This window comes from Chaetodon auriga, chromosome 2 (genome assembly GCF_051107435.1).
Source record: "Chaetodon auriga isolate fChaAug3 chromosome 2, fChaAug3.hap1, whole genome shotgun sequence".
Classification (NCBI taxonomy): domain Eukaryota; kingdom Metazoa; phylum Chordata; class Actinopteri; order Chaetodontiformes; family Chaetodontidae; genus Chaetodon; species Chaetodon auriga.
In genome coordinates this window covers 5207120-5232901 of record NC_135075.1, presented here as the reverse complement: position 1 = coordinate 5232901, position 25782 = coordinate 5207120, and the positions used below count along the sequence as shown (strand labels likewise).

The 25782-nt window shown below is 41.0% G+C and overlaps 1 protein-coding gene across 1 annotated transcript in view; it reads left to right on the top strand.

The window, feature by feature from the left end:
- Positions 1–25782, top strand: part of cdk18 (cyclin dependent kinase 18) — a 40562-nt gene that overhangs the window by 985 nt on the left and 13795 nt on the right. The window contains exons 2-3 of the mRNA XM_076750992.1: positions 16905–17040; positions 23117–23253. Of these exons, the coding sequence (XP_076607107.1) occupies positions 16923–17040; positions 23117–23253 (255 nt within the window). The 5' untranslated portion in view covers positions 16905–16922. The remainder of the gene's footprint in view (positions 1–16904; positions 17041–23116; positions 23254–25782) is intronic.

Sequence of the window (25782 nt, the reverse complement as noted above, 5' to 3'; positions counted from 1 at the left end):
CATGTAAACTGACACTGAAACAGAAGTAACCAAGGAAGGGCCACTCAAATTTACTCAAGTCTATCCATAACCACTGTACACACAGCACTGTTTACCCATAGCACAAGTCCCTGCCAGTGTAATTGGATGTCTGGTGTGTGTGTGTGTGTGTGTGTGTGTGTGTGTGTGTGTGTGTGTGTGTGCGCGCGCGCACAAAAGCGGTTCCTTATTCCATTTCATTGTCATGTGTTGTTGAATCATACAGTAACTACAGCATTGTTTTAGTGCTACTACGAAAAGAGGCTAAGTCTAACATGTTAGTGAGAAGTTAGACTTCTGTTGAAAGTGCTGCACATTGAACACACCAAGAAGTGTGAAATAATGTGTTATGTCACTATTATAAATATGTTTTAGGGTCTTTAAGGGAAATAAAAGTAGTATTTTTGTTTTCCATGTTGCAGCATGCAAGTTTGAATTGACCATTTGATGAACACCTCTTCCCTCAGCAATGGTCCAATCGCAGCATAACACCTGTAATCAAACATTGCTTGTCTGTCAAGCTTTAGTTTTTCCAGCATGCTGAAACATGGGGCATTATTGAAGTGATGCTGGGGATTGAATGTGGTCGCAGGGTTGTGCAGCATGTTTCTCGCCTTTCCATAACCAAACTTAACAGCAAAGGTCTGAAGAATGGAATAATAGTGTGTTTTATCTGCTCTGACGTAAGCCGTTAACAGTAGCATGTCTTGCTTACCGTCTACAGTTGTAACCTACTGTTATGTCCAACGCCACTGAGAACCATATCATTAGCTAACAATTATTTTGTGTGACTACAGATTATATCAGAAATCCACAGTCAAGAACATATTCATTACAGTGGATCTACTCCTGTTCTTTATTGTTTTTGATTTGGAAAAAATTTTGCTTTGACATGAACATCAGCCAAACTCTTTACCTGAGGTAGCATTATGTTTCCCAAACTTGGCTCAAATCTTTTTCTTTAGTAAAAACAACATACTGGCTGGAGCCAGGCGATCAGCGAGCTCAGGTAGGGGTGCAAAGGGTTTTGATAGCGGCAGGCTTTTAATATCAACGTACAGAGTTAATGTTAGTTGGCTAGCCAACTAGAGCTGATCAAATCTGCCAGTAACAGTTGTCATCTGTCAAAATTGCTGAATAAGAATCAATTTTTTCAGTATACTCTAAAAACAAGAAATCACAATTTCAAGAGTAATAATAATTTTGGCTAGCTGGGATAGGCTCCACCCCCCCGCAACCCCGAAAGGGACACGCGGGTATAGAAGATGAATGAATGAATGAATCTGCGATTGGCTGGCGACCGGTTCAGGTGTACCCCGCCTCTCGCCCATTGCTAGCTGGGATAGGCTCCACCCCCCCGCAACCCTGAAAGGGATACACGGGTATAGAAGATGAATGAATGAATGATAATAATTTTGGTAAATATGCCATTGTTATTAGAAATTGCATGAGTGCTGAAGCTAAATGTGAAGATTAGACGGAATTGTGTAGCTTCTAAAAGAGAGTAGTGACTGACTGGCAGCAGTGTTGGGTTTATTTCAGTCCCCCATCTTTAGCATTCATACAAAACTTTGGCAATATGCTGGGCATTGTGTCCCTAAACATTTCATTTTTGCTGTCCTTTAGTACTCTGTTGGTCTTTGCCAGCCTTGTGTCTTTAGTTTGGTTACATTTTTGAACAGTGAGCTTGGTTGTCTCTGTAATTTGGAGTCTATATTATCCATCGTTTGCCTTAGCATGCTGCAGCTGAGCCACAATAGCAATGTTTACATAAGCAGTTTATTATTGAGTCTCTGATTCATCACACAGCCCCCAGGCCCACTCAGCCATGATAATGTGAAGATAGACCCTTCCATATTCAACAATAGCACTGGCACCAGCACTAAACACCACTCACAGATGAACAAACACATGCAAACATTTGGTCAAACACACCAAATGGAAGGCAGTTTGTCTTTCACACAACACTGAGCCCACTGGCTACTGTGATGAAAGGTTAAATGGCTCAGAGAGCAAGCATCTTTTCTTAAAATAAATATATCATCTTGATGCCCTGAGACTCCACTGGTCCTTATGGCAGGTCCCATCATAAGGAGTTATACGACGATGGCTGTATTCTATCAGTGGAGCCACTAGATCACCTACTCTCAGACACTGTGCATTGGTTCAGTCACTACCGAAGCGTTTTTGTGTGAATATACTATAGAGTGGCTGTGTGGGAAAATGTGCATGTGCTATTTGCTGGTTACCAGTGTTACAAAACTAGGTAAAACAGTTTTCCTCTTATTGTTGCCATTTTGAAATGCCAACATGCAAAATTGCCAGTTAAGGAACACTGTGTTCCCAGTGTGTTCCTGTTCCACTCTCTACTGCTTATTTGCAAAAATGCACACTAGGGTTATCGTCATATTATTGCTCTATTTTCATTGGACAGTACTTATCAATTGATCAGTGCACGGTTGAATAAACTGGAATAAAGCCACAGTAAAGCGATAGCAAGTACAGTACACACTGATATAGTCGTAATCACTACAGCTGCCAGTAAACGTGCACACAGCGATCCCAAAATAACACACTGGCATACAGAATGCCCTGCAGACTGTTGGTACTTTTGTAAGTTAAGTTTACATTCAGTGTTAATCACCAGAACTCAATGTGTGAATGCAGCTCCTAAACATTTGCTAAGCTGATCTTTATTGATACATTGTTAGCATGCACATTTACCAGCTTACAGTCTTCTTCTTCGTCTTTGTCGTTGCTGGCATGTCACAATACTTCTTTGCTGCAAGTGTAACAAAATTATCAAGGTCCACCTACGAGCTTTCACAGTGTTCAGAACACCATAAGGACTCACCATTGGTATATTTAATATAGTGTTTGACCTACTGAAGTAGGTTTCAGCACACTGATGTGTGTTCTTGTGTGCATGAGCAGCCACATCTTCCATCCTGTGCCATGGCTTCTGCCATGGTTGCATTAAATTACTAAAAAAAAAGATCTAAAGGACCTAAAGTGTTGCTGGGCTTGCTTTCCTCACTCACGCCCAGTACGCCTCAAAAGCTCTTCACAGGTGGGCGGGCAGTGCATTCACAGCTAAGCTATCTAGCTCATTTAAAATTATCCACCCTATCTGAGGCTGCCAATGCTTTATATAGAATTATGTTTTCAGTGAACACTGGAGAAAGACAAATGTTGTGACAGGCACTGTCTCATGCAGAGAAGCTGTTTGATGATTGGTTGGGCACCCTGAAGTCCAGGATTTTCTTCTCGAGGCAGGATGGCAGCCAATGTGTTCACTTGTAACTGTCATGCTCAGCGGTGTGTTTAAGTGCTTTACATAATTGCAGGCCTCTTTTTCCCAAGTTGCTACTCTAGTGCTGCAGCAGTGATGGCTTATTAGAGCTTGGCTCACACACTGACACAGACAGAAGCCACCTTGGGAAATGTATAATGTATCATGTGCGAGTGGTCTGAGGTAAGCTATGAGTCACAGAGCTGCTCCTGTCAGAAGTTGGACCATAAACCTAAACCCCAGGGAGCAGTCCGAACAACCAACACATCAGAATAATCGCACACTCATAATGTGATGTAAAAGAAATCTGACTGATGTGAAGGTCTACAGCACTCATGCATGTTTCTGACATTAAAGTGACAGTAATTTTTATCTGTACTATGAAGTCTTGGGTGATAGCTTCTTTTGTCTGCTTGGTCAAATAATTGAAAAGAAATTCTGAATATTTGTTATTTAATGTAAATAATCAAACATAAAGGAACCAGTCATGCAAAGATTAGCGACATGTAGTAAACCTTGTCCAGGTGTACTGTATGTGTTTGCAACACATAATGGGTGTAAAGATTAACCAATATGTCAACATCAACACACAGCCACAGATCCAAAACAAGTGACTCTTCAGCTTGCTAGATACGATGACCCAGCTCCACTATGTGCACTGCACTGAAAGCCTGCAAACAACAAATCATGCTACCGTCAATCCAAGGCAAATAAGGCTAACGGTAGCTGCAAACAGTGCATCCAAGGCCCAAACTGAGGCTTTGACCTGTTTTATTTGGAAGCTCATGTGAATATGTAGCATCGTTGAAAATACCAAGTATATGTGAGTAGATATGTAACAAATTGCCTGAGGAGAGATACACACCCTTAAGACACGTGAAGCACTGAGGTGGCTGATGTAATAAAGATCAGGAGAGCAGGTTAGCAGGGAGTGATATCATCAAGAGTTGTACACACATGGTTTGACGACTAAGCCTGAGGCTCAGCCCACAATGCTTCAAGCATTCAGTGTTCACAAAAGGCAAAGTGACACTTTCAGGTTTTTGTGAGTACAGAAAGCTCTGGCTGAACTTAATACTCCTTCCTGTCAGCAGAAGTTCCCCAGTCTAATTTTACAGTGTTCCCTTTAGCCTTGCTAGAGTAATTTCATGCTTTTAGTCACAACAGACGGTCATTAGACTGAGCCTGTTTGAGGATGATAACTGTCTGTGTTGCTTCTATCTTTTCCACAAAAATCCATTTGACTCTCTTCATTTTTATCTCCTGACTCTTCCTCTTTCTCTATCTTTTTCTTCTCCCTTCCTTCATCCATGTACCTTGTCCTTCTCTCTGTCTCTCTCAAACACAATTTGCTGTTTTTTTGTTGTTCTTTCTGGAGTGGCTAAGTCGTCAGCAGTGACATTTTCAATTTGAGTCGCGCCTCACGTCACAATGTAAGACATCTCACCTGCATCCTGACTTGCTTCTTATCTCGACAATCAGTGTGCATTCGTATGTTTTAGTAGGTTGGGTTCAGGAGTAAAAAACCCTATAGAGAGAAGAGACATTGTCGGAATGAGTAAACCACAGGCTCATCAAATAGTCATCATCCTGGAGCTTTAACCTATGCATGTGCTTCAAATGTCACCAGAAAACCTGAGGCTAAGGCTGAGAAAACATGAAGGTTCACATAAATCTGCTCGGCAGTTTGTGCCTGGAAACTGCTGTGCACTCTGGAAGTGCGCACACAACCTCTCACATGAAACTCCTACTGTGTGGATGTATAGTACAAGACTATGTTTGGATGCAAGAAATACACAAGTGCATGTATGTGTGTGCCAGGACTGACAAAATGTTAATCCATTGTGACCTATTAGCACTAAAGATGCGCTAAGTATAGATGTCAGTATTTCGGGGGGGGGGGGTTTATTACATTTTTTCTCTTTGTCTGTTCTGCCACGATGACTCCTGTTGCTCGTGCTAACTACCCTCTTGTACTTCTGTCTTACCCACCTCCATGCTCACCTGTCAGACATCTAGGATCCTAGACTCCACTTGGACTTTGTGCCTGTATTGCTGTACATTAAATTTATGTTGAATTTGAAAACCTTCAGGTTTATGACCATGTCCCTAGGATACCATGCATGGAGCCTTGTGGGGGTCCCCAGTACCCCATCACTCCAGCCATTTTTATATAACAGATTGTTATACTGTTATTCTGAGACAAAAGGTGAAGTTATGAGAACCACAATTTTTTCTATGATTCCTGATTTCTAAGTGATTTTAGATGCTGACAGTTCCACAGGCCAAAGAATACATCTCTGCTTTTTGCAAATGTTGCAGTTCTGCAGGCTTTATTGTGCCATGCACTTTACATGGAAGCAGTTTGTAGCCGAGTGTTGTTCATGATTGACGCCAAGATGGAGCTTGAGGTCAACAGACAGACTGGTGTGTGCCAGCAGTCATGTGGATAGTATAATGGACTGTCATGGTGAACAGGGAGCTGAGCACGGAGGTGAAACTCTTGATTTTCCAGCTTGTCTCTATTCCAAAGCTCACCTGGGTCATGAACTTTGGTAAGTGAGATTGCCAGTATAAGGGGCCAAAATTTGTTGCTGAGGTCATACCTACAAATAGGATGAGAAGCTCACAAGTTGGGAAAGAGTGCAAGCCAGCTGAGGTAGTTTTGGCATGTGATCAGGATGTCTCCTGGATGCCACCCTGCCAAGGTATTCCAGGCACATCCGACTGGGAGGCAACCCCAGCTCCAACCCACAATATTAGCATATGCTGGAAGTACATAGGCACTGTGTTTAAAAAAAAAAACAAAAAAAACAGAGCCCTGTCGTTTATATGAGGGTACTGCTTTGACGCAGTGGGGTGTCAATGCAGTGGGTAGACTTTTGCAGGAACGTACTGTGTTGGCCAATCACATGATTGCAACTGCCATTAACTTCCAGAGCAGTGAAAGTCTTCATCATAACATTAGAAACTAAGCGATGTTTTGCCTCTAATAACCATTTAAACTCATGGGTCGATTACTCAGACTGGTTGTCATTATCTCAGCGGTACCTGGAGCAGCAAACCTTGAAGCGTGTTTTAATGCAGAGTTGTTTGGTCTTAATTGTTGGTCTGAATGTCTACTTAGTCTGCTGCCACCATCCAAGCAGCAGGAAACAGATGCATGGATGAACGATTAGAATTAATTCTTATGCATCAAGTACATGAGCAGATTTCTTATAAAATATATGAATGAATGCCTGTGAATCTCCAAACAAAACAACCACCATGATATGTGTGGCCTGTTGCACAAACCATGGTGGCCTGTGGTACAATAGGCCAGTCGGATGTTGATCTGCCAGCACTGTTGTTATTCAGTCACAACCACTGGACACAGTAAGCCTGCTGTTCACATGGGGGCAGGGGGTGATGTGTAGACTGACACAGAGAGAAAGACAGAAGGTTTTATTGTTGCTGTCAACACTGTTGTCAATTTTGCTGTGAGTGATAGCTTCATTATTAGCACTTCTCTTAAACCCTTCTCTGCAAAATTCCAAGAAGTGAGTTGGATTAGGAGCAAAGGACAATGACAGATAAAAGTGAAGAAAACTGTCAGACGGAGGAACAGGGAGTGTGATGTATAGGCATATAACTGAGCAAAGAAGGCAGTGATTGTTGTCTAGTGACGCCCGACTCCAAGAAAAGATGGGATGAGAGGAAACAAAAGGTCATCTTTATTACAGCTTCTGCCTGGGCACAAAGAGGAGAAGGTGACATCATATTTCTGACTGCACACTTTGTGTAACATATAAAGATGTCAAGCTAGAGTCTGGTGGATCTTTTTTAATTCATTAGAGAGACTTGGGCTCGAACACAAGCTGACTGAAAGTAAGTGATTTAAAGGTAGGGCCTTATTCTCTTCTTCTGTGTGAAGATCAAGCTAATTGCAGCTGGTTTTGCAGATGACTGGCACTTCGTACATCAATGAAATTTGAAAAACGAGGATTATGCCTCTTCAGTAGGTAATTTACTGCCAAATCAAGGAATTCAGGGGATAGTAAACAGAGCTATAAATTCTAAATGTTGTATATGGCCTAAGTATAGATTGTTTAAATATAGATATTTATCTTGACAAATATAGTAAATGGCCTTTTTTGGAGAACACCTGGGCATACCATGAGAAAATCATATCTGAATATTAATTTTGTGCAGGATTGTTATCAGATTTATTGAACTTGGACGCGGGTAAGGCCTAATGCTGTGGTCCCATTTTGTTTTCCAACTAATAAAGCCCATATATAGTCATCTGCAGCCTCATATTTGCAAAAAATATGTTCAAGCAGAAATGAAAGCCTTCTACTTCACTGTGTTGAAACCATTACTCAATGCCAGCAGCACTTACAGTGATTCTGACCACTGGGGATAAAACTTCAGAGTGTTACATTTCAAAAGAGACCAAAACCATGGACATTGCTCCAAATGTTTCAAGAACAGCTTTCAATTTACTTTGGGTTTGCCTTGGATAGGCTTTTTAGGCTCATTTTACAAGAATGGTAAGGGGTTATGTAGTTCCTGTTTCACAGATAGAATTGTCATAAGAACCAGGGCAAACCCAAATTCATCCTTGTACCTTACAATTCAAACAGCTACTGGACTTTGTTTCTGTTACGCCACAAACAGCTGGATGGAACCTCTACCTTAACACCTAACACCTCTTGGCATAATGTGAAAATACCGTATGAATCCAGGTAATGTTAATTTAAGGTTGAATTTTCCAATGGATTTCAGAAAACACGTTACTGTACAACGACTTGGAAGCATTGCTGTTGGAACATGGCTGGATAATGGCAGCTAAAATTGGATTAGCTGCAACACAGACTCAACACACCAGCTGTGTAACAGTGATTCTCTCTTACTACTTTGGTTTCTGTAAGGCACCACTGTCACCACCATTCATCTCCTTTAGGGAAAGTGTGTGTGTGTGTGCGTGTGTGTGTGCGTGTGTGGGTGCGTGTGTGTGTATGTGTGCATGCGTGTGTGCAGTTGTACAAGCAAAGCTGTATTTTTAGTCCTTATGAACTACTGGAGCACACAGTAATGTAACCTCAGGCCCAAGGTCAGATTTAGCGCATATGACCCATCACACACGTGCACAGATGACACAAATGTGTGTTTCTCTCTCTCTCTCTCTCTCTCTCTCTCTCTCTCTCTCTCTCTCTCCTCTCAACACACATAGAAATACACACTCTCTCATGAAAAAAAAAAGGTAATGAGGAAAATCACAGATCAAAGCTAAGGCAACAAGGATGATTCCCTCACATAGCATGTTTTACATTCATGTGGTGTTAAGCATTGTTGGTGTTCTCACTTTGAAGAAGCACCTCTTTCTTTCTTATATGAATCTTTGCCATGAAAGCTTTCTATTCAAGCCAAAATGCATATAACACTGTAGTATGATTATTTCAGTAACCATTTGGATACATCACCTCCTCAGTGTCTCTGTGTAGATACCGTATAGCTTCACAATATTTATTTAGATTTATTTAAACTGTAAGTGTATAGTTTGTGATGCTGTGATGCTGGGTCATAATATCTGGTGGTTTGTTTCAAAGAAATAAGTGTTGTTGAAATTCCATTTTATCACCAACAAAAGCTGCTAAAGGTTATTAATATTAATGCCACTTTATCAGCAACATACTGTACTCAGGAGGTAAAGAAACCATTTCAGAATGACTTCATTGTTGTTTGTCCTCCCTTTGTTTTCATCTTCCCTTTAATGTTGGATCTGGAAACACCACACACACACACACACACACACACACACACACACACACACACACACACACACACAACCTGAAAATCACCTTTCTTTCATTCTGCCTCATTTAGTTACTTTCTGCATCTCTGTTGTTGCCGCCTCCTTTTTGGCAAACCCACAGGTCAGACTTGTGTTGGCAGCCTGTTTGGCTGTCAGGGACAGGAAGCTGCCATGCAAGGTTTCACTGGACAAACACAGTGGACAGTTTAAGCTGTGGTCTCACTGTTAGTGGACTAATGGTCTGCCCTGACACTGTGCCTCTCAGAGTTATTCATTCATTCAATTTCAACAAATGGACAGAGGGAAAAAAGACAGAAAAAAACATTAGCCTGAGGGTTCAAATTAGAGCGTGTATATGTGTGAACTCAGCACCCTGTGTGAGTCACAGTTGTGTATCTCCATGCCTGTCCTGTATGCCTCTTATGTAGATAGACTGTTGAATGTGTGTCATATTTTCTGATGACTGTGCCCACTGACCTGCATAAAACTATGAAGCCCGTCTAAACACGCCCCACATCTTTTCCATCAGCTGGCACCATTCTAAATGAGTTCACATGAGGGAAGTTGTGTATTCGTTTAACCAGGGCTGACATGGGTCACTGGACCACTGGCATATGGCTTTTTGCTGAATCAAACACACTCCTCCTCAACCCTGCAGAAGCAACCACCACTGAAATGCTCCAGCGGATGTGGTCATTGGTCAAAAGGACAATATTTTGTTTGCATTGGGCAGTTCAAGTTAATCAAGTAGTATCTGGGTTATTGTACACTTTCTGCAATAATCCTATTTCTTCAGAAATCTCCATGATGGAAACATGGTTTCCATCATCAGGGTCGGGTTTAGAGACACCTGCTCTTCACAGCTAGATTTCTCCCAGAGGAAATCAATTTCCTGGCCATGTTACATAGGTTTCTAATTATTCATATGCATCTGCATGACAAAGACTGCCAGTAGGAAGATAATGCCCAGAGTAAAACTAAGACCAGACAGCCTTGATCGTCCAAGTCCGACACATTTGCACTACAAAGGCCTGGTCACACCAGCAACTGAAATGGAAAAATAAATTAACAGATATAAATCTGCACAACTCTTATGTGTCAAGTTACACTTTGATGAACTTCAATGCATATTTTCACACCTTTGACCAATAGGAAAACGGCATTGACAGGACTGACTTCTGAGGGAACGGAGAGTCGGAGAGTATAGAATAGAGGTGACTAGCTTATATGAGGTGTTGCACTCTCCACATTCATTTACCCTCCTCTGCCGAAGAGGTCTGGTTTTATATACAGTATCAGATGGGACTTGATGGTACAAATACACCCTTTGAATGAACTCTGGTAACTTACTGTCACTCAGCTAACAACTGATTTGTTAATGGACAGTTAGGTAGTTAGCAAGCAAAAGAGGTTTTTGTCCCCTCTTCAGTATCTTACTGGGGGGGGGGGGATATTCAGATCTACTATGTATATGAAGCAGGGCTCACAGCAACAAGAAAAAGGGGGAAAAAAAGTCACATCTATTCGAATTTTAAAGATGTATTTAACAGCAAAGTCTCATACAAACTCCATCATGTCTTACTGAAAACAAATCTAAAATATACAAAAAAAAATACTAAGTGAAGTTTATAAAGAATGAAGAACGCAGACATCAGTCAGTGCCAGTCCTTCCTCCTTTTATTGCACTTACAGTAGCAAATAAAACATTGTGCCTACTCACAGACAAGATAAGATAAACAACATTTTTTTCTTGTGAGGGTTGACTTTCTAAAAGCCCCAAATTCAGCCAATTATAGGCCTACAGAGGATATATGACCTTCATGTCCTGGGTTGGACTGCAGCTGCAGCACTGCCTGCAGGCAGGTCAACAGGTGTTTGTTTTTAGCTTTTCCAGGTATCAGTTTTCCTTTTATTTAAGATTACTTCTTGACAATCTGGTAATCTTGGCTATAATCCTATTGCACTAAGTAACCTTGTTCACATCTGAATCATTCAGCACTGAGAGTCTGTTTGGTTTCAGTAAACACATGAAATGACTTTGGGCTCCCATCCATAATATTACAGACACAGGCTTATGAATGGCCTCCTGTCGACTGCCTGTGTCTTGGAGGGTTGTCATCTAAAATTTGTGAGAAAAATAAATTAAATTTAAACCCTCATGGAGATGCATGAGAGGGGGAGGGCAGCTGTGAATGACAAACAAAGATCAAAGAGGAAGAGGGATTTCAAAAAAAGAGGTGAGAGGGTGCCTCAGTAACAGGAAGTGTGTTTGTGTCCAGAGAGAATCACAGCTACGGGCGAACTGAGATGTGTTGGCACCTCGCTTGGAGCAGATGCACTTGTGAGAGTGACTGTGTGTGTAAGTGTGTGTAGTCAGACTGTGTCACACAACCTAGGACCAACTTTGATAGCGTAGCTATGAGAGCGATGCCGCATACTCCTGATTGTCTGCAAGCCTCCAGAACTTCAAACTGTACCCTTCTCCGAACAGAGGAGACCGTTGTGCACAAGATAAATGAAGCACACCGCCAGTTTTACACACACATGCACACACACACTGCCCGTCGCAATCAGGAATTTTCTCACTCTCGACCCATGCAATTGTTCAAGAGGGCAAATGAGAGAGGACAGTGAATAAAGGGAGGCTCAATCAGAGTGGGGGCCATTTCAGTTCTCTGTGTCCTGTTTGGAAAAGAAGCCCTTTAGATTCTATTTCAAACACCAGGCCAGAGCAACAGATGAGAGGTGAGGAGAGAAGAGGAAGCAAGTGGGAGCAAGAGAAACTGAGCTCACTGTAAAAAGAGATCTGCAGGAGCCTCTCTCAGGATGAGAGACTGCCAAACAAATTACATACGCATCGTGGCTGCCTGAACACAAACTCTCTGCTGTTTTTGTTCAGGGCATGTTTGTGATTTTCAGTCATGATGTGCAGGTTTGTGGGTAAAGATGGACTGATCTATAGAAGAACAAGTGTTTTCCCCTATTAAGAAACAGGCTTCAAATCTTCAGCATGGGCTCCACTCTACACTCTTGGCCATGACTTTGGCCTGAACTGTAAACAGGAGGGAATGTTTCCACTGAATGTTGAAACATTTTGAGTAATATTTCAGTGATGTCTCACAAATATTTGAGAATCAAGTTATTTTAGATATGCACTGCACTGTATGCCCTGGGTTTTTACTGCATTCATCCAAGGCTGCAAGGAATGGTTTACTGGTTATCCTCCCATATTAATTTTACATTTGAGACATTTTGCCCAAGGTCTCATTTAGAGAAATTTCAACCTTGCAAGTAAAATGCAGGTAAACTTTGAAATCAGCATGACCCATGTTTTTTATGATTTAGTTTCTCATCTCATTCATGTGTTCTTCAATGTTACTTTTATAAAGATTACATTGTATACTGTGGTGTACTTGTTGTTGTATTATTTGCAAATGAAGTTACTATTCTGTTAATAACTTCAGACACAAAAGGTAATGATCTGTATTGGTTTTGTGAGATGTAAGTTTCATGAACTGGTCACAAGTCAGATTTATGTGGTTTTAGCTGACAAATACACAGTGAACAGTCAAAACAGCCTCTAGCATGCCGTTTTTAAATGCATGTTGCTCCATCATTTTTTTGATAGTATCTCCACAAATGCATGATCTTTACTTGTATGGGAGCATTCTACACTCAGATAATACTTTTGAACAGGGGATGACTGAATTGCAGGGTCAAAAAATCAGTGTCGAGCAGGTCCATATTCATGAATGAAATGTACACATTGGGCATCAGTGTAACAGACTAACAGATACTGGACCTTTGGTTTCACTCCAGAGGCCACCAAAGTCTCTTCCTCCTCCCACATTTTGATCAGAGTTTTGGAAGTGATGCTTTGCAAGAATGGTTTTTTTGACAATAGATGACATGATATTCACCATTAATGATACTGATGCTTGGACAAAAGTTTGGGTCACCAATCCTGTGGACATTGAGGTTCTACTAAGCCTGCCAGACTGAATTGACAGCTCCAAATGGCACCAGGTGGCAAATAACCATAACAGAACCCCAGACAACATCCACAACACAGCTTACATCTTATTTTTAATGCTTGATATTCCGGTCAGACCCAAGGTGACTAACTTCCAACTCAAAGTTAACCAAACCCCTGCATCCTCTGGACTCACACTAAAGAGTCTCCTTGCTGCATACATTTATTTGTTGGTGTAAAATGTTTTACAGGATGTCACGAAGTCACAAATATTATTACCATGGTGGCAATAACAGCTACAAGTGTTGGATACAGTAACATTTATTTGAATGCACTGAAAAGAAAAGAAAATATGCTGGAAGGTCATTTTTTATTCACATCAGAGCAATAAGCAGTGCCCTCCTCTTCAGAGAGATCATAACAAACCAGACTAGTAAAAGGAAACGGCACTGTTACTCAGCTTGTAACACAAAGAGGTATTCGAACTGTTGTTTTTCAGGGCTGTTTGTTCAATTGAACTCCTGTATGGAGGTACTCCCTGACTATACAGCTCTACCCCACTGATACACTGGGGAAGTCGTCCTCCACAAAGGCTGCCTCACGAATTCTCAGAGGGAAAAACATCAGCCACAACCACAAACACACCCAGACTTTAGCCGGCCTAGTGGCATTGATTTCTCTCTGCAGAGTAAGCCTCTTTCCTCCTCTATTCTTAACCTCTTAATCTGCTTTATATCTGAACACTTTTTATTGTTTACATTTCCGAAACCTATAGGTTTCTCTGATGTTGTGCATTTTCTGTGACAAATAACAATAAATGCCTATTGACTGTTGGATTTTTATGTTCATACCATACAGTTTTATCATGTGACTGTCAGAATATCCACAGTGAGCTGGAAGAAAACTGCTGCCATGCTGCAGAGACATACTGCTGCTGTTTGAAACAGATGTTACTGTCATGATGGATGAAATTGTGTTCGCTGAGCCAAATGTCTTATGTGTTATGAACACCATATAAACACCATATAAAAAGTTGGCATGCCTTCATTCAGTGCTGTGGCAGCTACTTTGCTCTCATGCACAAGCAAGAGAGTTTCCTAAAGTCCTTTTTCCTAATGAGAAATTCTCCTTTTAATATAGTAATTTGCCTTCCATTAACAGCACAGAAGCCCTATTGCATAAATACTATTAACATTAACGGAAAAATACATATATATACATTAGCGTGTATCGAATTCCTGCTGGTCACTTGTTACACAACTTCCTCCCTCATTATGGGTATTATATCAGTAATGTCAGCATGTGAAAATGTCTGCTCTTTACCATCAAAATGTACCTAGTAGACGCTACATATCTTCCAGATGTCTCATATTAGTACAAAACCTTATATTAGATGAATGCAGTCAAGGCAGTTAACGCATATCAAACTGTCACTTTAAGATAGGTATTATTAAATCAGACACACAGATTATAGAAAATGACTCTGCACACCTGTTTGTAAACTATCAAAACAATTTGATGCATTCCACACCTAATTCTGCCAGTGTGCTCCTCTATCAGCTGTCACCATGCCCCCCAGTGAAACTCCAAACGCACCTCACCAGTACTGATGACAGAGTCTGACAGACATTTGCAATATTGACTGAACCATAAACATACTGTAACAATGTGAGCTCTTACTCTAAAACATGTGTTTTCTTCCTCACTAGATTCTGTGAAAAACCATCCACCACCTTCTAATTCACGGCTCGCCCTGCGGCCAGTTTCAAAACATATTTGTATGTGTTCTCTGCTTGAAAAGTTAGCCAACTCACCCTCAGGCTAACTCCGAGCTAAGAGCCATGTTTCCATGGTAACAATCAAACACACCTGACCTGTGACACCAAATGGCAAAAAAGAGGAAAACATGGCTGATAATATGTGGCTTGGTAATAATGTTGTGGACCAAGCAGTGGGAAGGGAAACATTTTAGAGACCTGAGTGTGTTCATCTGAATGTTTGCATATTATCTTTGTATATGGTGTTAGACCAGAGCTATCCACTGTGAGCATAACACATGGGAGAGGTTTGCCTTCAGGGTGTTCTGCCACGCGACTCGCATTGTGAAAGAGTCTATTTTAACCCGAGCAGTGACCTGTTCCTACACCTAAGTGGTTTTGTTCCTTAAACAAATTACTGCTGAAAACTTTTTAAATCCCTCTGTGCACTTAGTCATTCTTCATACTGTCTTTGCTCAAGAAATGTGGCTGTTTATTCATTTGTTTGCACTGTGCTGACTTCTCCCAGTAACATATTCCTCTAATTGTTGAATTCTTCCAGAAAGAGAACATTTTCTGTTGTGGAGAGAGCTGAGTGGTTTTCTGTGGTTGCCCTGGTCATACATGTTTTTTTATTATTCATGTTGTTTGAGAAAAGCCCAGAATTTACCCAGAATTCATTGCAAATTAATCCTCCTTATAATACTTGAGAACTAGACGGCTTTGTGCAACAGATGCATTTAGATATTATTTAGACTAAATAGGGAGATTTCTTTCTTGGGAAATTGGACATTTTCCAGCCATTTCTTTTAAGATCCATGCAGTTTAAGACTCAGAAATAACTCTGATTCCATAAGCTTTCCTTCATTCCAGTTTGTTCTACACCCTGTGTACACTCACATCTCACGATGACGTCTCTCAGAAAGCCTTACATTGTGTTCTAAAATCCCATTGCTCAGCTGTTGTATTATGTACTGTATCAGTTGTGTTATGGTGTGGATTAGAAGATCACTGCTACTAAAATAGTTGGGGTGGATTATTATCACTTACATCTGGAAGCACCCGGGCACTTTGTGTGTATTTTCATGAAATGCGTGTGCATTTCTGTGCATGCACCGTGCATATGTGTATCTGGCATGTTCCTGATTGGATTCAGGCAGCGTCTGAACTGCACTGTGCAGGTATTGCAGCAGTCAGGACAATTTGACAATTCCCTGATCACTCAGAGACATTGATATTCATTCCGATGGCTTATTGAGGCTTAAAAATAACCACAGAAAATGTTGAGTCTGGCTGTAATTGAGCCCACCATACACATCTCTTAGCCTTTCACTATAATGAGCAGAAACACACACACACACACACACACACAGAAATCGTGTCAGTAAAGGAATCACGGAGACCCCATGACACCAGTCTCTGCAGCACACAGACCAGAGAAAAAGAAGAGAACAAAAAGTTGAGTGAGAAGAAAGTGCACGAGAATGAAACCGAACTGTTAGGGCTGGCTGTGGTTATATAACCTACTGAGGGAGAGAGTATATTGATCAGACGCTTTCCTGCTGCTGTCTGCCTCATTATCAGTTGACACAGAAGACTGTCTTTGGCCAAGCTGCACATCACGTTCTGCAGCTTGTGTCATACAGGCAGAGGCCTGGGGAGCGCTTACCCTTCAGTTTCTTTGGTATATGGTCTATGATATGTTCTGTAAATAACATTAATAATGCAGATTATTGTTATTATCAATAATAATAATAATGATGATAATAATATACAAACTGTCCCAATCTATTTTTCTAAATGCTTTGCATTCAGAAAACCTTGATTTCTTTCTGTATTTTGTATTACAAAGCTGTACATAATTAATATTGCACCTTTAAATAGTTTTTTCCTCAAGAAAAGCATCAGAATGTGTTGATGCATGTACTGCATGCATTGATGAACTGGAGGATTAATTGCATATTTCTTGATGAGTACCCCCCTCTCGACCTCTCTCTCTCTCTCTTTGTGTGTGTGTGTGTGTGTGTGTGTGTGTGTGTGTGTGTGTGTGTGTCTTTCTTCTCTCAGGGCCTGCTCCTGAGCACCATGAACAAAATGAAGAACTTTAAAAGGCGTTTCTCTCTTTCTGTTCCTCGCACTGAGACCATTGAGGAGAATGAATTCACTGAGCAGATCAACCAGCTCAACATACGGCACACTCAGGGTAAGAGCCCCTATTTCCCATTTCAGCCACGGGGAACCCGTTCATAACCTTGAAGATCCAAAGCTATAAGCAGGCAGAATGCTATTGGACAAAATTCATGCATGGCTAGTACAATACTCAAGGTCTGGTTTAAGTTATAGCTGCACTAATCAATATTTTTATGTGGACAACTGATCAAATGTATACCTGGAATGTGAAGGAGTCATTCATAGTGACAAACCCACAGAGAATTATCACTCAACTCTTTAGTTCCACAGAGCAGGGAAAGTGTTTGAGTATTTTAGCATGTTTCAGATCATTGTTTTGGTTTTATGGCCTTCAACTTTACAATTTGGTTTCACTCTCACAATTCTCAGAAAGCATGTTTCCAGGCAGGTGTTTTCAGAGAAAAGGCTTGATAACGGTGCACACTTCCTGCTCTGTACCAAATGGGAGATAGACAAAGTTAGCAACTAGCTGGTGAATATAGTGGAGCATTGAGCAGCGAAAGAACCAGACATTTTATCAGGAGTTGATGGAGAGCAAAATAGAGCTAAAAGGAAAGAGAATAGCCTACTGGACATATATTCATCATGTCGCTCTGTGTTTGTGTCATCGAGGTTAATGTAAGACAAAGTTTGTGGCAACGTTAAAAACAGCTTGTTACTAGGTCTGAGATAGATGAGAAGTTCAGTCCTCATCATGAAAGTCTGACATGTTATCAGATACAAAACCATACAAAACCCCAATTCCACAAGCTAATGGTACACTGTGTCCTGGGTTTGCACTGATTGTTGGCATTGGGTATTTTGTGCCACAGTGTCTAACAAAACCATTTTATAACCATTGGTCAATTAAGCATGGTCAAAGTCCTGAATCCTGAGCTCTACTTGTGTCTTTTGGTCCCTGTTTGAATGAACAGCTCATGTCTAATAATAGAGCACAAACTGCAATCATGGTCTGGGTTTTAAAACCAAATACAAAAGCCTTACTTCCTTCCGTGTCTGTAGCGGACCCTCACAGATTAACTGGGGTTTTTCTGGCTGTGACTGGTACCACCACCGGCGCTGAGCCACTGAGGATCAGCAGGCTTCAAAGGGAAATGAGGGTTATGGTGGGATAAGTAGGGGTAGATAATGGAAAGGAACTGGATGCATTCAGAATATGTTTTTGAGTGTCTCTTCTTTATTATGTAGTGTCTGACTGTGAAGACAGCACAAACAGTTGGAATAACAATGAATTGGGTGAATGCATCCTGTGCAATTTTAGATTGTAAAGCTCCCAGGATGTTTGGTTTAAGGTGGGAAATATAGCTTAGATTTGATGCTTTATGTTGAGATGTGGAGCCAGAAAGCCATGAAAATGTGCAAATCAAAAGAAGTGGATCATGTGGGATGGAAGGTCACTCCAGGTGTGCTGATCTGCCAAGTCAAGTGCACAAACATTACAATCATGTGCTGCAACCAAGTGGTTTCATCAGACCTGATCCTATATATGGCTCTTGAATCAACTTATCAAAAAATAAATAAATAAATAAATAAATAAAAAGGAACTAAAGCTTCTGTCTCCTCTGTGAACATTCAGCTCAGTAAAGTGAGGATGTTATTTTGGCTGCCTGATGGAGAGAAGCAGCTGGATATGTAGTGTAACCCCCCAGAGTACATCTGTCTGCATCACTGTCTGCTCCTCAAGGTCAGGAAAGAGGTAACCAGACAGAGACAGAGAGAGAGAGAGAGAGAGAGAGAGAGAGAACAAAGAAATGTAGATAAACAACTGAGTGAAGAAGAAAGGAGACACAAGGAGAGACAGAACGTTTGACCCAAACCCAGCAGCCTTCTGATGTTTCGATTCCTCTCTAATCTTTTCCCATTCATCTCTCTTTTCCCTTTTGCTTCTTGCTCTCCTCTCTCCCATGTGAGGGATTATATCATGCTCCCACAGCATTATCCACAGCATCTGCTGCTGTTGACTGAAATCATCATCTGACATTTTAGCAAGGATGTAAGCATCACATGCCTAGAGCATTTCTACAGACAGAAGCTATTTCACAAATGCTCCATATATGTTTTCTTATTGGATTCAGTGAATACTGAGGATAATGTGGTGCACATTAAAGGAATGCTTTTGGGAAATATGCTAATTAGCTTGATTGTAGTGCAGAAGCGGGGGAGAAATGGCTAGCCTGGCTCTGTCAAGAGTTCAAAAGGCACGCTTATCAACAGTCCCAAAGCTCAGCATTTTAAGTTTTATCTGGTTCATTTAATCTGTACATAATCAGAAATACCAAATTTACAATTTGTGTCTTAGGGGCTGTTACAGGTTGTTACTATTTCTTAACATTTTGCAAAAATAATACAGCAGATTCTTGTTTTCACATTTCTGTCTGCGTGCAGATTAAACAAATTAGACACATGTTCATTAGTGAGCTTCAGAGGTGCTGGTTGGTGTAGAGAGCCAAGCTGCCAATCGTCTCCCAGAAAACTATCTTGTAAATGTGTCAATTTATACCGTATTCTTGACATATTATTAATAGTATGGTATCTTTCCTTTAATATCTCTGGATGTACATATGAGGCTGTATGACCGTCTTATGATATTAATGGATGCACCTATCAAGTGCCTTGAGATGTCAGGTATTAATTCACTAGATTCATCAAAAATAAACATTTCATTGATAGAGGATTTCAGATATAATGCCCACTCCTCATGATTACCATGAATGGAGGAGACTGTGTACATTTGTGCTCTCAAATCTTATTAAATATACAGCTCATGCTCAGGTGAGTTTAACTTCTTCGGTCTTATCAGATTATTGGATTCTCTGATATCAGTGTTCACATTTAAGAACAAGAGCAGCTGGATCAAACTGGTAAACAAAGAAAGTCAATCAGTCTCAGATCACTGAGCATCCCCTAAGGCTGTGTATACACACAAACACACACATAAGATAGTGTGACACATGAACACAGGCATACACACACAATCTCATTACCACGAGTCTAGTCAGATGTTACAGATTTTTTAGATTCATACAAAAACAGATGTGTGTGTGTGTGTGTGTGTGTGTGTGTGTGTGTGTGTGTTTTTTTAATTGAATTTCTTTAGGGGTAACCAGGACTTAGAGCCTGACTCACCACTAATATTCCACATTAGGAATTGTTCACTTTCCATATATGAGTCCATTTAAAGCTGTTTAGCTGAGCTTTCAAATGAACGTGCTATTGTAACAGTGAGAGTAATCACTTAAGCCATCAAAGGTACATGATACATTAGTGCTCTGATGAGAGCTTCTTGATCAGAGAAGAAAACCAATCTTGAATCCTGATCAAAGGAAAACAAACAAATGATGCAAGCAAGTTGATTTCAGTCAGTTCTATGTGACAGTGAGTTGGTTGAGTCTTTCCAAACCCTCTAACACACACACACACACACACACACACACACACACTAAGCATTTATTACCAAGCAGGTGAAATTTTCTTATCTTGCTTATGTTGACTGGCTGTTGTCCAAAGCACACTGCCATTTGCTTTTACAGGAAAAGCACCATTAGCCACAGTTTCCATCAGTCTACCTCGTGTGACCTGCTTGACCATATGATAGTTTCAGCTTTGCTACAGTTAAAGCTGAGTTTGTCTTTAGATAAACAAAGTTAAACCTACATTGATGAATCATTTTTCCCGGCAGGGACATTGCAACAAGCTACAAGCACAACACTGACATACTATCACCTTGTAAAGCTGTTATGGTCAAAGTGCTAGCAAACGGTTGCCTTATTAAACATCCAGCAGACAAAGAGCAGCTGTTTCAGGTCAGTGTATTGTTACCTGTTGAGTGTATGCCCAACTCACATTCTCTTTTTAGCTCTTTTTTTTTTTTTGTCACCGCCAACTCCTGAAAAAATATCTGTCTCATTAAATGCAACATTTTCCACTTTGTACACCAGCTAGTCACTTTGTGTGTGTGGCTAGCAGCATAGTGGGTTAGTCTGAGCTGCCTACTGCTGCTGAAAACAATGCTGATGTCAGCGAGTGTCAAGCAAAACAGCTGAAAGACTATATGTGGGTTCACCACTACAAGTAACCCCTTTCACTTTACATGGTCATTTGTTCAAAGTTTAAACTATGAATTAGTGCAGCTTTAAATTGGAGAAAAGAAAAAAAAAACACAGAATCATACTGAGTTTCAGATGGAAACGCTACAGAAACACCCTGTGGTGTACCATATTGGATTGTCCTTTTCCTAAGAAGATGACTAGCAGGCATCCATCCATATTGCACAGACATCAGGCACTGTGTGTGCGTGTGTGTGTGTGTGTGCTCATATCAGTGTTGCCTTTACTGACCATAATTAGCATCTGGAGATCAAAGAAGCACTGTAGCTGTGATATTCAAATGACTAACAAACAGGTTGTCATTCCTCCCGGCCCATTTAGACTGTCAATCAATCCGGCACGAAGTGGCCTGTTAGGAGCCTCTCTGTAACGCTGTTAAAAAGGCCCTGTTAAACCTTGGCCTTAAATCTGTCTGCCTTCTTTTTATTGCTATTGATACACTAGCAGCTTGTTACCTGAGGTGTGTGTGTTTAATTGATAAAACATTGTTGAATTTCCTGTAATATGAGAGAGGCCATATATCATGCATTTAATGCTTCTGTTTAAACTGTGTGTGTGTTGAGGGGGAGGCTTTAAAGGGATAAATGAGACTTCCTCCTTAACACCAAGACCCGCTTCCCTTGATTCCCTTGTTACTCATGGTCCCCATGGAAACAAGAAGTTAAAGCTCTTCGTGCTTCAACCTTGGAGTGAACAGCTGAAAAACATACACACCTGGAGGTTGCCAATAAAATGGAGACACATGTCCATCTCTCACACCACACTTGCCATACCGGCCAAGAGTAGCCATTGAAACAGCAGATCAAACTGCAGCTGAAACCTCACAGCAGGTAGCACTCAAAAGACACCGACCAGGCATCAAACACACACCACGTACAATGTGGTATGATGAGGATCAAAGTCCATCCTTCCCACCACACTGGCTGGATAGCTGTCATTCTGCATTGATGGTGTGCTCACAGTATATCTGTCCCTTCCCTTACTCTTGATGAGCCTCATCTCTGAAAACAAGACTCCATTTTATGGTTGTGTGCAGACATATATGCCTTTCTTTTTTGTGCCAATATATTGGATATGTTTTATTCAACTGTGTTAACTGAATCTTCACTCTCAACAATCTCAAACAAAGCAGAAACTCATAGGAGAAAATGTGCAGCCAAAGACCAGCCACAGCTCTCGCAATGGAGGCTACCTTTAATGCAGAACTATAAATCCTTTTAGCTCCGTTTTGGTCCTCACCAAATCCTCAGAAAAATGTCTGACTGCAGAGCTGCTAAATGATCCAGTTCGACATTTTGTAAAATATGATGTTTGCTTTCATGGTGATGCGAGCATTGATACCGGTTGAATGGCTGTATGGTAAATATGAAGCTGGACCCAGCAGCCAGTTAGCTTAGCTTTGCATAAAGACTGGAAACAGGGAGAAACAGTCTGACTCTGCACACAAAATTATCAGTGTAAAATGACCTGACCTGAATGAAATGAAGTTGCTCGGAAATTTTTAAAAAAGATAAAAACAACATGATTTTAGTGAAAACTGTTGGTTAATAATTGTGACATCATTTACTTAATCTCCACATTGATGTAGAGTTACCTTTGAAGGTAGTTAATCATTTGCATAGATCACAGCTGGATGTTTGCCTGTGAGGTTTAAATGTCAGCTCTACTCCTGTGATTAAAAAACTGTCTGTAGCAACCAACTAAGAGAACATCTAAATAAATGAGTGGAGAAACATGACAAATTCAGATGTTTTCCACGCACAAGGTGTCACTGAAGGTGACGAGTATAAAAATGATGTGAGCCAGTTTTAAACACATCTGTGCACAGTTTTTGGAATGACTTGTTGAGTTCCAGAGAACCCATACTATTGATCACTGAAGCTGTTCTGAAAACCTTTGGTGACTCTACACATCATTGGGTTTTCCTTTGTCGCCTATCTGTGCATCTGCAAATGCTGAGGGGTTATGTTTCTCCTCTGTCAGGCCTGACTCCAGACAGGCTGGGTCCTCCATCTCATGATGCCAGTCCGGTGAGCCCTGAACCATCAACACCAGGAGCTCAGTCTCCGTCCCACCTGCACTATCACAGCAAGGCTCAGCACAGACGTTTCTCCATGGAGGTGAGTAACAGAGGCTCGAAGAGCAGCTGCAAGAGGACACAGGTTCATAGGGCATTTCAGGGGTTAACAGGCAACGTGTTAACTTTAAGTTTCCTGTCATGCTGTAGTCACATGCTGCCGTGCTTTTCTTCCACAGTAATTTATGTGTTGCTGATCAGAGTGATCACATATGCATGCATTCACATGCACGGTTAAGTTGTGGTTCATTTTTAAGGTTACATAACACTGTTCCTGTGGTGGCAAGTTACATATAGTCAACTATAACTGACCACACGATCAAATGTTACACTGACTTCATGAACAGTTTCATTGTTTTGAGAATATCATGTGGCAGTCAGCCAAACATCTTGCTAGATGATACCAAGGGTGGATGTAGTATGTTGTAGTTAGTGCAGCATTAAGCAGTGCAGGCGAGTGAACACGAGTAGTTTGTGTTTTGAATGATTCCATTTACTTGTGCGGAGCCAAGGAAGCCACATTCAAAACATCCAGTGTGAGGAAAAGGTGCCGTGAGGCAGAGGTCGTGCTTACTGAAGAAGCTATGAAAACGTATCTAAGTTCATCTCCTGCAGGCATTGTGGATGCAGCACAAGCTGTCCAAGTTTAACAGGCTAAATTAACACTGTCTTTGCAAGTGCATCAAATACATACCAACAGATGAATGGAGGGATGTTTTGCTGCCTTTTCATCTTGACCAGTTAACATGAGGTAGTTTTAGGAGAAAAACATAACTGAATTCACTATGGGCTCAAAGGCTACTGGCAGTTACCAGCAACTTTTAAGGTGGAATGTTTTCTTGCAAGTTAGTCAATGCATTAGTTGACACCTTAAATGTCATTATGGCAAATTTGACCATTCCCTTGGATTTATTGACTCTCTTGATGACATATGCTTTAGTGTTGATTGGATCTTCAAGCACTTAAAAAAAGTAGCCTGTATGAATTTCAACCAGATCTTAAGAACTGCAAATATTCTATTTCCTCACTTGGAGAAAAAAGTGTCAGTCCAGTGTGACACTGTCAATTGAAGTTGCTATTACAAATATTAAAAGCTACTGTGGCGTATCAGCAGTGACACAAGTGGTTTTTTCTCCTGTTCAGGAGTCTTTCTCCATTTCCGCCTCTGCCAACTCAATGAGAAAAGAGACGTCAGAAGCTTTTAATCCTCCCAAGAGCACCAGACTTTTTATTGGAAATGTGAGAGAGTTCACAGTTCCACCTTTTCAGAAATAATCCCTGTGGAGTGAGTGTGATTCACTTCGAGTCCCTCTCATACTGAACACAACTGGTACCAGACAGTCAAGTGAAGCTATGCCAGAGGGAAGTGAGAGCTCAGGAAGGACGTGGTGCTGTCAAGACAGAAATAATAGTGAGACTACACTAAAAGCAACATGAAAAAACTGTTTTCCACACCCAAGATACTCCCCTGTTTATTTAATTGGCTAAAAATGAGGCTCAATGTTCCCACAGTTTCCCTTGACTGTCCCTCAATATTAAATACTCCAGCATCTCTCCAGTGTGGGTCTGCAATAGATGCTACTTGCCACGTTAGCTGCAGAACCTGCTAACGCCAAATTCAGCAGATTAACCAGCAAAATTAACAGTAAAGCAACATAAAAATGTCAAAAGTTACAGCTTCTAAATTTTAAGTCAGTATCAATCCATCCTGAAGTCAATCCTGCTTTTTATTGGCCCTCAAAGCAGTAAAATCATTAGCGCACACATACAGCCTGAGAGCTTTCCAGGTGTTGCTGTGGGGACATTTCTATCAAGTTAATCTACTATTTTAGATGATTTTTGTTTGTTTGTTTGTTTGTTTGTTTGTTTGTTTGTTTGTTTGTTTGTTTGTTTTAAACTAAAAGCAAAAGACATGTGACTGAACAAAAATGCTTACAGTATAGGTGGCCTGTTGTGAATATGGCGATTGGCCTGGATTGACGTTAGATTCATGACCTGAGTAATTATCCTGGTCCACCCCTGCAATCAAATCTTGCATGCAGCAGTAACGTCAGCATTCTCTCACAGAGCAGAGCAGACGTCACACTGAGCCAGACAGCAGGTACACAACACAAAGGCCGCAGACTCTGCACAACTGCATTAGCTTTTCTGCCAAAGTCTCCTTTTTATCTAACAAACATGAACACACATTTTACTTTGCAACAAACATGAACACACTTTTTACTTTGCACCTTTAAGTTAGCTCGTTAAACACGCCAGCAAACAAACAGTTAAAAAAAGTTAACTGCTCAACTCAGTTTGCAGGCTAAAAATGATCTGCTCAGCTGCAGCACATTAAACAATACGTGAACGTACCTGGAAATTTTTCACCCACGTCGGCCCATTCAGATGCTGGTGTGGTCTTTACTCTTCAGCAGCACTAACAACATGCTGTCTGTCTGTGGCATGTAGATTACAGCACAAATTTGTTCACTTTGTCCTCCTCTCTTTCCTTTGGTGAAACACCAGCTCTCTGACAGCCTGTCAACTGCTGTCAATCAGCGCACCGACCCAGCCCTCCACATGGCTGAGA